General features: G+C 34.1%; 1 protein-coding gene across 2 annotated transcripts in view; it reads right to left on the reverse strand.

The window, feature by feature from the left end:
- Nucleotides 1-3406: 3406 nt before the first annotated feature.
- Nucleotides 3407-12901, reverse strand: part of POU1F1 (POU class 1 homeobox 1) — a 337028-nt gene continuing 327533 nt past the window's right edge. For both annotated transcript variants that reach the window (XM_047722252.1, XM_047722244.1), the window contains exons 7-10: nucleotides 8630-8854; nucleotides 6048-6212; nucleotides 5274-5334; nucleotides 3407-4412 (exon numbers count right to left, since the gene is read on the reverse strand). In XM_047722252.1, coding sequence (XP_047578208.1) covers nucleotides 4202-4412; nucleotides 5274-5334; nucleotides 6048-6212; nucleotides 8630-8854 — 662 coding nt within the window. In that variant the 3' untranslated portion in view covers nucleotides 3407-4201. The remainder of the gene's footprint in view (nucleotides 4413-5273; nucleotides 5335-6047; nucleotides 6213-8629; nucleotides 8855-12901) is intronic.

Here is a 12901-nt window from a genome sequence, read left to right on the forward strand (position 1 = left end):
TGAATTAGCAGCTGATACAGGACTGATGTTTATGAATGGAATAAGCCTAAGAATTGGTGGTTTCGCATGAAATTGATCTGATGACTCCTTTTCTAGAACTTGCAGGGGATAAACATTTTTAAATATTATTTTTAAACAGATAAGTCTTAGTGATTTCCTTTATTTTCAGTCAAACATGGATACTATAGAAGGCTTTGGGACCCAAAGGAGAGAGGGGAGCCATTCTGATTTGGCTATATTTATAAAATGCTCCTGTGGTCCATTTTCACAGTCATAAATTTTATACTGTTACACTATCCTTTACTAAAAATAAAACTTATTTTCAGCCCTTAAATTAGAAAACAAGGATTATTATACATTGAATTCAATGAAAATATAGTTGACCCTTCAACAATGTGGGTGTTACTAGTTAGGGGCACTGACCCCATGTAGTCACAAATCCACACATAACTTTTGACTTCCCCAAAACTTAATTACTCATAGCCTACTGTTGACCAGAAAACTTACCAATAACATGTCAATTAACACATATTTTGTATGTTACCTGTATTGTATTTTGTACAATAAAGTAAGATAAAGGAAAATGTTAAGAAAATCATAAAAGTAAATACATATATGGTACTGTCTATTGAAAAAAAAAACTGCATATAAGTGGACCTGCAAAGTTTAAACCAATGTTGTTCAATGGTCAACTGCACTGACTTTTTTTTTTTTTTTTTTGGCCTTGCTTTCCCTAACTTCTCTTTTTTGGCAAAAGGATTACTTTAACAACTGTTGTCAAACAAGAGGTTGCTAATAGAGAGTAAAAGAGCATAGCAATACCTCTGTTATCAAGAAGGATGCAGCCCAATGTCACATTCTATTACTGGATATAAATGTCATGGCTGGGGGGCGCCTGGGTGGCTCAGTGGTTTAAGCCACTGCCTTCGGCTCAGGTCATGATCTCAGGGTCCTGGGATTGAGCCCCGCATCAGGCTCTCTGCTCAGCAGGGAGCCTGCTTCTCTCTCTCTCTCTCTGCCTGCCTCTCTGCCTACTTGTGATCTTTCTCTGTCAAATAAATAAATAAAATCTTAAAAAAAAAAGATTAAAAAAAAAGATTAAAAAAAAAGTCATGGGTGGTGGAGATTTCAGGGTATCAGAGAAGTGGAATGTGGTATGAAAATGTCAGTACTGATGATAATAGCTAGCCTTAGAAAACATAAAATGACCATCTGTCAGATGATTGTGTTGTGTAGACTACATTCTGTGCTCTTGAGAGGAGTACCTGGCAATGGCAGGCCCAGTGGAAAGGGGTTCAAGATTGTGACCCTTTAAGACCAGAGATAATCTGGTAGCCTTGGGCTTTTATTCAACCTGCACAGTGATACATATTTTATTACTTGCATTTGAGTGCCTTTAGGAGAGAACTGTACTCTCCCCTTAGCCCCAAGTACATCCCTTACTAGCTCAGTAGCCACACTTTTAGGCTGATCCCTGTGGGCCTAATTTAAATATGTGCTCCTATTTTAGATACTCCCTTGTTAAAACACAGTGTGTGTCTAGAGACCAATGATGGCTTCCTCCTTTGATGCCATTATTTAGGTTTTTGGAGCAGCAGAAAAATGGATCAGCTTTTCAATTTCCTCTCTGTAGAAATTGAGTCCTGTCAAGGGACTTAAGACCGTTCTTCCATACTTATTTCCTTTAAAAAGTCAATTGGATTGGATTCACCTTAGGGGAAGCCTGGGGATTGTAAAGTTTGATTTAAGGCACTCTAATTGTTGGAGCACCACACAACAGACAGTTCCCTTACTCCGCCCTGCCCCCCCCAAACTCCCTAGAACTTGAATGCAGGTGCACACAGACACACTGCTCCCATCCCTGATGGATGAAAATGGATCTAGTAAAAAAAATCTTTACTAAAATCTTTACTAGAAAAAAATCTTTACTAAAAAAATCTTTACTAGATCCTGATGGATCTAGTAAATGAAAACATTTTTTTACTAGATCAATCTTTCCACCATTAGAGATGGAAAGGTAAATTTATGAATGAGTGACAACCACCTCTACCAGATAAAACTGAATGTATGAATTGTATAACTGACAAATCTGTTCTAATGGACTGTACTAAATTCCTGAAGATTTACCACTGAAGAGTTCACAACAACATAGAATGGCAAGACTATGGCTAAAGTCAGCTTTGCCATTTATTCTCAAATAATATTCCCAAATTTGCCTCGGAAATTACATTTGCTATTTGTTTAATTGCAGTTTAGCACTCTAAATAACTTACCTATTTTTTATAAAAAGATCAATATCTATTAAAATATCTCATTAATACAAATACGTGAACAGTAAATACCGGTACACTTAAACTAACTTGTGAATAAAGATTTACTATTTCAATATTAAGTATTGATTCAAAATAATTCCTTTTAAGGAGAAAAATTACTTCCCAACGTTTGTTGTATCTAAACTGGAATGACCTTATGGGTGAATGTCTGATAAGATTATGATCATATATATATGTGATGATGATAACAGCATACATACATGCTTATTTCTGATTAAAGATTAAACGTTCCCAGCAGATTGATAAAGAGCAAAAAGTCACTACTCTGATTTATTTTGCATTACAGTTTGTTTCTACATGCATATTTGCATTTTTTTGTATGTATATAGGACGTATATATGTTTGTATATACATCCTATCCCTGCCATTTGCAAACTAAAGAATCCCTTTGCAATCAGTGTGTGTGGTAAGCTGGTGAAGTATACAGAGAAGGAACTGACATATCTACATGGCTGAATAATTTGGAATTTACTCTTGAATAATAAGTTTTTGTATATATATATTTTGTTCAGCATTTCCTGGGTGCTAGATGTATACTTAAGCATAGATGATTAAGCCACTGAAAAAGATCTCTTTTTGTTAATAACACATCAGAATTTCTCGTCTTCCAATTCGTGGTGATTATGTGTGCATGAACACATAAGATCTATAGAGATTATGACCTGTACAATGCTTGGTCTTAAATTAATATAAAAACCATGATACTGGACAGTATAACTTATTCAGTAAGCATTCTAAATCAGTAATAAAAGTTGGTCTAATTATTTCCATTTGTGTTATATAAAATAAGTTAGATAAACATTGCCAGCAGATTATTTTAAATGCAAAAAAGGCCACTTAGATATTACCTTATAGTTTGCTTCTACTTGCAAGTTTCAAAGAAGTGCATTCTTATAAATTAAATAAATATGTTCCTTGGATTTAATTCCCCAAATTTAAATACTTAATAAGTCAAGCTTTTTCATCAATAATAAATCATACTCTAACCAATTAAACCAAAATGATAGTCTTTTTTGATAGGATTGCAGATGATTTTCTGGGTTGTGAGACTTATGTTATTAAGTTAGGCACCCTTCAAGTTCTTAGTGGTTGTTAACAGCCCACTCCTTTGTTGATTTAACAAAGATAGCATGCCCACTAGGCGCAAACACTTTCCCGGGGAATGGAGGAACAAAGACAAACCATGTATCATTCTTGCGCTGTTGTAGCTTACAGAAGAGCTGTTTGGGGTTCAAGAATCCATAAAAGATATTTTCTATAAATAAACATCAAAAAAGCTAAATCTCTGGGAAGAATAAAAAGATAAAAAGTGTCACTTCTGATTAAGATTTATTTCTAAATGCACTAATAAAATTCAAAGGCACCTCTGGCTCTTAAGTGCAAACTATTCAGTTCAAACTATTAGAGCTGATGGTAAGCAGGACATTGGTTAATCAATTTTCTAATTTATCTTCCGTTGTGATATTCTTTACTTGGCATTGTGACTGAAATGTTAAAAAGCTAATAAACAGCCTTTGGAAAAGGAATCAGACTAGAAGACCACATGCACACTGTGTGTGTGTGTGTGCATGTGTGTGTCTGTAGATAGAGCCAGAGGGAGAGAGAGAAAGAATGTGAGAGGATCACTGTTTTATTCCTGTTGGTATCTTTGGTTGAAACATGCACAGTTTGGCTTCAGAGAATAATTCCTTTAAAGAAAATAATTCATCAATATTTAAGTTGTATTCTCTTAAAAAAGTAGAAAAGCTTCTGTAAAAGTTACTGATATAAAATGATTTTTGAAGCCAACCAAATAACTAATTTCTATTTTCGTTGGAGAAGAGAAAGGAATGAAAAACAAAAAATTGGCTGTCACACAATAATAAATTTTATCTGCATTCAAGATGTTCCTTAGAAATAGTAAATAAACTCTGATTAAGACTTGTTTTCACCCGTTTTTCTCTCTGCCTTCGATTGCAAAACCAAACTCTTACTACTTCTTTCTCAAGATTCAGTTCTTCAGCCATTCGCATGATCTCTTGAGAGGAAGGTTTATTCTGTTCTCCGAAGTGCCTCTCCAGAGCATCTTTAGCAGCAATACTGAGGGGAGGGGCGTAGAGAAAGAAGGGTGAGATGATAGTGTTTTTATGATGTTTTGGCAGATCAAAATTAAGTAATGTTGAATATACTAGATATCAACATTAATACCATTTAAAGACTTTGAAAACCCTTCCAAAGCGTCAACAAAGCTAAATATGCAGTCTGTAGAATATTTAGATGCTTGTCTTAAGCAGGGTATGCTGAGCCAAGTAACAAGAGGAAAGTAGTAAGGTGTTCTGGGCTTTCTGTATTTATCCCACTTTGTGCCACTAGAGGGCACTGATTTCCTAAAAAGGAAATGAACACTAGTGCAGGCATTTCTAAATGTCTCTCAGAAATCATTTGTTATTTACAATAGACAAAGTGTTTAGTGAACTCATCGACCAAAACAAAACCTGTATTTTAGAATTTCCTCTGTAATTTTCACACAAATTACCAAAAGATCAACAATCTTTCTGGTATGAAATACAAGGTATCATGTTGGACTTTAAGAGACTGAAACACTGATGACTAGTTTTGCTGTTTTTAATAACATAGATACCAAGTTGCCAGAGCAACATGTATCGAAAAGGACAGCAGAAATGATCACTCTTTGTAAAAGTGATTGTTCAGTTTGTATTTTATCTAAGACTTGTAGAGCAAGTGTTCTTGAATCAAATAACCTACTGTTCTATCAAATGTTAAGAATTACTAGCTTTCCCTTTCTCACTACTAAATTACTAAATTATGCTTTTTCACCAATCTTGTTTTTTTCAGTTGACTCTACTCACCATACATTTATGTTTTGTTACCTATATTATCCTCACTCTTCTGTTTATATTATATATTCCATCTCCTCTGAATGTTTTAATATCTCAATACCTTATTGTTGTTCTTCGCTTCCTTTTTCTTTCATTTGCTCCCACTTTTTCATTGTACAAAGCTGTAATGTGGGGAAAAGAGAAATGATTACAAAAACAAAGCAGGTTAAAAAAAATCAGATTTGAGTTTCAAATTTTCTTTGTAAAGTAATGCAAAATAAAGTCACTATACATTTTTGTCTTAGATTTTTACACTCTACATTATTTTATAGTACAAGACCAAGATACAAATGTTAATGCAGAAATATTAACTTTGCATAGACAACTGTCTATTAGTGATATTCTGACCATACTTTTCTTGGAACACTTGCTTTAAATGCTTTCAAGCCTTGCTTTTTATCCAGCCTTCTTATTAGTTGAGTAGATAATTTTATTACATTAGCAATTGCTAACTTACTTGGAAGACTGGTGTGCACAAATGCTCTGGTTACAGTAATATCGGGTTATAAAAATTCATGTATGATCACTACAGTTTCGAACAGAGCCAGAAAATCTGGATGTGTTAAAAAAAAAATCATTTCACCACTTCACGCCTCTGCCACATTATCCAGAAAGCGTCCTTATGCAGCTTCTTTTCTCACTATATTTACCTTCTCAAGAAACTTATTTCTGTACATGCATGAGCTTCCCTCTTTTCGGGAATATGAAACATTTATTTTTCATCTGAAAGAGAAAAAAGCCAACTAAACTGCAAACCTCTCTGCTTTAGCTGAAATCCTAGCAAGGAAGCCATCGTTTTTAAGTTAAGACATCATAGAGCCTATAACTTCAGTACCTCCTACTTGCTCAGCTTCCTCCAGCCATTTAGATAATATTGCTTTTAGCTTGCATGCATTTTTAAAGCTGAGCTGCAGGTTTTCGAATCGGCAGATAGTTGTTTGACTGAATTCAGAGCCGTGCACAGCTGCCAGGGCTTCCCCGACGTTGGTTTGGGTGTAGCCTGTGAAAGGGCAGGAGAGATCTGTTAGCTTGAGCTCTTCTAGAAGCATTCATTTTGGCCGGTTATCACAGAAATTGTGTCCTTCTTCATCAACTATTACATATTGCTTTAAAGTATATATCCATTGGCAATTTAGAATTGCTTAGTAAGTGCAGTGCAGAATTGCTCAGTACTCTAAAAAAGACTTCGTTATTTTTTTCTAGAAGTCAAAATTATTCAGACAGGAACCCCTGCCATTCACAATATTTAGTGAAACTGGATAGATATTTCATAAACATGTTATGTATAAGATACTTATAAATTCTTTCTACTATTATTAAATATCTGATACATGCTCAACAATATAGTTTATTAAATATAATGCATAAGTTATAATGATATAAATATTTTTATCTCAACTGTAAGAGTATAAAATTCAACTATATTGTTAAAGGGTACCAAATAAAAATAAGAATTATGCTGACTTTCCCTGAAAATGTGTTTATTATGACAGTGGGATCACCCAATAATTTACATGTATTTCTGAGCACATTCATTTTATCATTTGGTAATGCTTCTATCTTCAGGCCGAAGCTCTGTTCAGATTGTCCCAAAATATTTTTAGAGTACAGGTTAGTATCAACCATCTACACAGAATTTGAAATACAGCCATATGAATAGCAAACTGAAAATGGCTATTACAAAGATGCCCACTGCTGTGTTTATTCCATATAGTAACTGCATATTAATTCAGGGCCTAAAGCTATATACCTGTATGCATAAAACAGCTACGTACAATGCCCATCAATAAATATCATTACAAAATTTCCTGTGCTTCATGCCACAAGTGCAGATGGTGGAACTATCATTTTCAATCCATTTAAAAGATACACTACTTCATGAATTCAAGTCAAGGTTAATAATTATAGTTATTTTATGTTAAAAACACTATTGAATAGAAAGTGTGTGAACAGACAGTTCGCAGAGAATTACAAATGACTGTAAAACACATGAAATAACACTTTTCAATCTTCACTCATAAATTTAAAATGAAACCACAAGAGCATGTGGGTGGCTCAGTCAGGTAAGCACTGGACTCTTGATTTCGGCTCAGGTCATGATCTCAGGGTCACAAGATGGAGCCCCATGTGGGGCTCTGCACTGGATGTGGAGCCTGCTTAAGATTCTCTGTCTCCCTTTCCCTCTCTCCTACCACTTGGACGCACTCTCTCTTCCCTTCTCAAGAAAAACAAACAAAAAACAAAAACAAAAAAACCCAAAAACCTACTGCGGGAACCACTTTGACCTATCTGATTTGCAAAGATCCAAAAGATTAGACCATAGTTTTCCTTCAATAATTTATTCTATGTGCTGCCAGTCACTGTTCTAAGTGCTGTGGATATGCTTTTAAGGAAAAATAAAAATGGATAAAGGAAAAACTACTGCTTTCATAAAGATTATATTCTAAGGAGTTTGCCAAGAGACACTCGTGGTGGTAAAATTTGGCATAACCTCTATATAGACCAATTTGATAACATCTATCAGAATTACAAATATACGTGCACTTTAAGAAATTGTATATATTGGGGCACCTGGGTGGCTAAGTGGGTTAAAGCCTCTGCCTTCAGCTCAGGTCATGATCCCAGTGTCCTGGGATCAAGCCCCGCATGGGGCTCTCTGCTCAGCAGGGAGCCTGCTTCCTCCTCTCTCTCTGCCTGCCTCCCTGCCTACTTGTGATCTCTGTCTGTCAAATAAATAAATAAAATCTTTAAAAAAATGTGTGTATTTATACAGGTACAAAATGCCATCAATGGAATGAATCATTGTAGGGTGGTTTTTAACAATGTAAGATTGGAGACAACATAAATTTATCATCAGTAGGGGACTGGTTAAATAATGTATTCATGAAATGGAATTTGATAGACCTATTTAAAAAATCTCTCTAAAAATTAATAAGGAAAGTTCTATCAGATAAATGGTTAAATAAAAAAAATCTGAAGATATATAAGTATTTGCTTATATGTGCAAACGGTATCTCTGGAAGGATGCAAAGAAACAACATTGATAAACAGGAAAGACAAACATAAAAAATACCTTTCACTTATACCCTTTATGCCTTTGAATCATATGAATGGCTCATCTATTCAAAAAAGTTCTCACAAAATAGGGAGAAAAACAAGCACTTCAAAGTTAATCTTGAGGTAGGTAAATTGAAAAAAATATCAATTTAAAAATCTATGTATTTAGGATATATAGAATTAATGAGGAAATAAAGGATTTTTTTTGTAGGATTTTCATAATTGGACTAACTTAAATCCACAGCACAGATGTAGAATGAGAAGTATCGTGGACTTCTGAGCAGAGAATAAGAGACTGACCAGTACTATCAAGGATTTGCAGACCAAGTTGTACGCCCATTACCCTTAAGAAGTGCATACCTAACTTAATTCTTCTCACTTTAAATTCATTGGCAAACTTCTCGAGTTCTCGGATTTCTGGAGAATCCATGTCTATTGGCTCTTCAACCAATTTACTTTTCCGCCTGAGTTCCTGCTTGAAATCAGTGACTGTGGGGTCCTCTGCCAGGAGAGGCTGGTGCATGGGAGGAAAGCCATGACTCAAGGTATGGTCAGGAAACTTATAAAGACAAGGTGTTAAGCTACCTGTGAATAAACAAAGAAAGAAAGAAAAGGGCCATTTGTAATTATCCGCCATTTCTATACAAGCAAAAGTTTTGCACCTTAGAACCCATTATTCCCCTGCAGCCATCACGATTCTACAAGGTTAACTGATATTCAGCCGTCTGAAATGGAAGTCAGAGTAGCTTAGTATAAATGTGGTTATTTCGTTTCCACCTTCCTCAGAGCAGTGAAAACAAAAATAATGCCAAAGAGCAAATTCTCTCAGAAGTATGTTTTCCATCATTTTGTTTTCTCTTAAAAGACACCTGTTCCTGTGAATCTGAGGTTCAACTGAAACCCGGATGTATGTTTTGACCTCTGTTTTAATTCATTACACAATCTGTGATGTTTATTATAATCAAGGCATATGGTTAAGCGCTATGCTGGGAAGTTTTCTTAGGATTCGAAAATGGACTTTATGATATTAAGAAACTCCATGGTTTTATCAGCCAGTGCTTAATTTCAAGGGGAAATAATCATGTCTTTTTAAAAATTGAATGAAGGCAGGTAAAAAGAAAAGTATGAGAACATAAAGTACACTAATATGCTTAAATAGATTCAAGGAGTGAATAGAAAAAAGTAATTTCTAAAGTTCTATTAAAAAGTCAGCATCAAGATTTCTTTAAAAGTATACAATATAATGGAATCATTTCTTGGTTATTATTTAAGAAACAAAAGTAAGTGGCAGGAAGGGTGTAATTCTAGAGATGATGGGCATTTACCCATAAATGAAACATTACATCAGTTGATTGAGTTAAATGATAAATGACCAAAAAAGATCTAATTCTTAAAAAAATTGCTTCCAGGTTTCATTCTTTACTAGAAAAGAAGAGTTTCTCAATTGGGGACATTGGCTAGAGGATAGCATAAGCCAAATTTCCATACATTTTATTTCTGTTTTCCTCATCAATATATCATATTTTTATTGGTAGAGATTTCACTTTGATTTATATTAAATGACACTTGTATAACTAACACATTTTAATATAAATAGAATATTTGGTAATTATTCATTTTTTCTTATGATTATAAATATATATTTAAACTAAAAATAAATTGCTATAGGATATAGGCAATAATCATTCTTGAAAACACTGCAAAAATTTATCAAGTTTATGCTACCTATTAATTCTCTATAAATACATTCACGAATCAAAGACATGAGTAATAATGTAGTTTTCCAGAATATATAAATCTTACATTAATATATCAATATGTAATGACCAAAGAATAGTGTAAGTCAGCAAATTGTTGGCTTGTATTATTTATATGACAATATGTAATTATAAGGTATACCCCTTTCCAATAGACTATATTTTTTCTGGAAGAAAAGTAAATATACAAGTGAGGGGTTAAACAAAATAGCACAAAATAAATTCAGCTGTTGTGAAAAATATGTGGAAGAAATCATTTCTGTCAAAAAAAAAAAAACATGCTACTTTTTACAAACCAATATTATTGTTTTACTTTTTAAAAGTCAGTTAATCGTCCATTTTATGCTTTAGTGGGTAGTATATTGATCAGACCAGATACCATTTTTAAGAGAAGTTTTTGAATTTTTAATTCATTACATAGTTTAACTTTTGAAAATGGTTATTATTAATTTGGGGGTTATTTTCAGCTTTCTATTCATTTTGGATTTCTGTTAGTTGAAGTAAAAGACTAACCTACATTAAAAGAACACTGATCACATTTATTTTAGCGTTTATTTGATATTTATCTCAGATTTTGTTTTCACTTAGGCTTTCAGACTTGGATGTTAGATATATGAAAAATCTTTGCTTCTTTCATGATTCAAAAATACCACATGCCACTTAAGACACTTAACGATGAACTACTCTGAGAAAGAGTAAAAGCAGTGAGCAAAAATGAGGCTGCTGGGTTTTTCTCTTTCTTACTGTATTTTTTTTTTAATTTGAAGTACAGTTGCCACACAATGTTACATTAGTTTCAGATGTACGCCATAGTGATTGAACAACCCTCTATGTTATGCTCTGCCTGCTAGAAGTATGGCTACCATCCATCGGCAGATGATGCCATTAGAGTATCGCGGACTATGGTCCCTGGGTCCCTTTCCAACCTGTGACTTATTCAGTCCATGACTGGACGCCTATATCTCGCACTCCCCTTCACCTATTTTGTCTGTTTCTTCACCCACTTTCCTCTGGCCCCCGTCGGTTTGTTCTTTGTATTTATGGGTTCTTTGTATTTATGGGACCCATAATAAAAAAATAAAATAAAAAATAAAATAAAATAAAAAATAAAAAAAATAAAATAAATAATAAAATAAATAAAATAAATAATAAATAAAAAAAAATAAAAAAAACAAAAACCAAACAAGGAATATATTCCATTTCAGTCTTCATGGTTCAAGTAAAAAAAGTTCTCATTATTCAGGTACATACTTTGGCCAAGCCAAGTTTAGCTTTATCACATTTAAAAAATTCATGTATAAAAAATAAGTATCAGTTCAAAATATTTGTTTTCATTTGTTTTCCTTTTTAGATCCCACATATAAATGAACTCATATGGTATTTGCCTTTCTCTGACTTATTTCACTTCGCATAATACCCTCTAGGTCCATCCATGTTATCACAAATGGCCATCAAGAGAGGGGGAGGAGGGGCAAAGGGGAGAGAGGAAGAGAATGTGAAGCAGGTTGCATACCCAGCACGGCATCTGACCTGGGGCTCGATCTCCCAACCCTGACATCATGACCTGAGCTGAAATCAAGAGTTGGATGCTTAACCGACTGAGCCACCCAGGTGCTCCCTCTCATTCTTTATTTAAGGCTGAGTAATCTCTCTCTATATATATGTGCACACTACTGTTTGACTTTTGCACATTTAATGTATTTTAAGGCACGTTAGATGACTCCTTTAACCTATGTCAAATTATTTTTATTGTTCATAAGTAGTTTGTTACATATCTTTTATATGAGAAGCCATAAGTTCTGAAGTTGTTAGCAATCTTGGTCACTATTTTCAATTTCTCTTGCTGACCATAGTCACACACCACGACAAATCTTCCATGTGATACTTTGTGCTGTATTCATTTCACATTTGTCATCTTCTTAGCCTTATATAAAAGCTAGAAAGAATTTTTCTTCATTCACAACTTAAAATTTAGAAAATTTAGGTAAAAGGCAATAACCTCCCTCGGGTGCCACAATGAGTCAACAATATAGTTGAAACCAGAACTGAAGTCCAATGATCACTTCAATAAACCACATCAAAACAAAACCTCATTCATTTTTCCAGCAGTCTGTCCTCAGGTAAACCAGATGACTTTCTTTTAAAGACATCTGCAGTTTAAACACATTTGGCTACATTAAACAGATTATTTCAGACAAAAATATTATAATTATTAAAATCTTAGAAGATAGTCACCTCTATTTCTGGAAAATTATAAATGTAGTTTATACATTGTAAACACTCTCGGGAAAAAAAAAATCAACGTTTAAAAAATAAATTTGAACACAAGTCCATGAGAAGAGCACAGAAGACGCCATGTTCAGTGGTTTGGTGTCCGGAGCAAAAAGGAAAACACGATGTGTGATACATTTGTATTTTTCATTCAGTGACTATATCCATAGTTATGCATACAGACATGGTTTTCCTGGAGCTAACCAGCCTTGAACAGAAATTCATGACAGTCACAAGCACAGCCAAACAAATGGCAGTGTCTATCCTGTGATCTTGTATTTGGGGGAGAGTGGAGAGTGACTATGGTATGGTAACTATGGCAAAATATTTTTAAAACCTTTCTAAGGCATGGATTATTGAAAAAGAAAAAAAAATAAGAAGAAGATAAAAGCAGCAGGGAGTCCTGTGCAGTAGAGGTCTCGTAAACCATTTCCAAAACATTGATAAAGCAAAATTATCTGTAAGCCCCAGAGAAGCACGCAGTGAAAGAGCCTGGAAGCATTTGCACATTATTTATAGCCCAAAGTATATGTTCACATTGTGGATTAATCCACCAAAGCCGTTCTCAATGGTGTGTATATACTTCTGTGTGGCAGAAGTGGGA

Source organism: Lutra lutra, chromosome 1 (assembly GCF_902655055.1).
Source record: "Lutra lutra chromosome 1, mLutLut1.2, whole genome shotgun sequence".
Taxonomy (NCBI): Eukaryota; Metazoa; Chordata; class Mammalia; order Carnivora; family Mustelidae; genus Lutra; species Lutra lutra.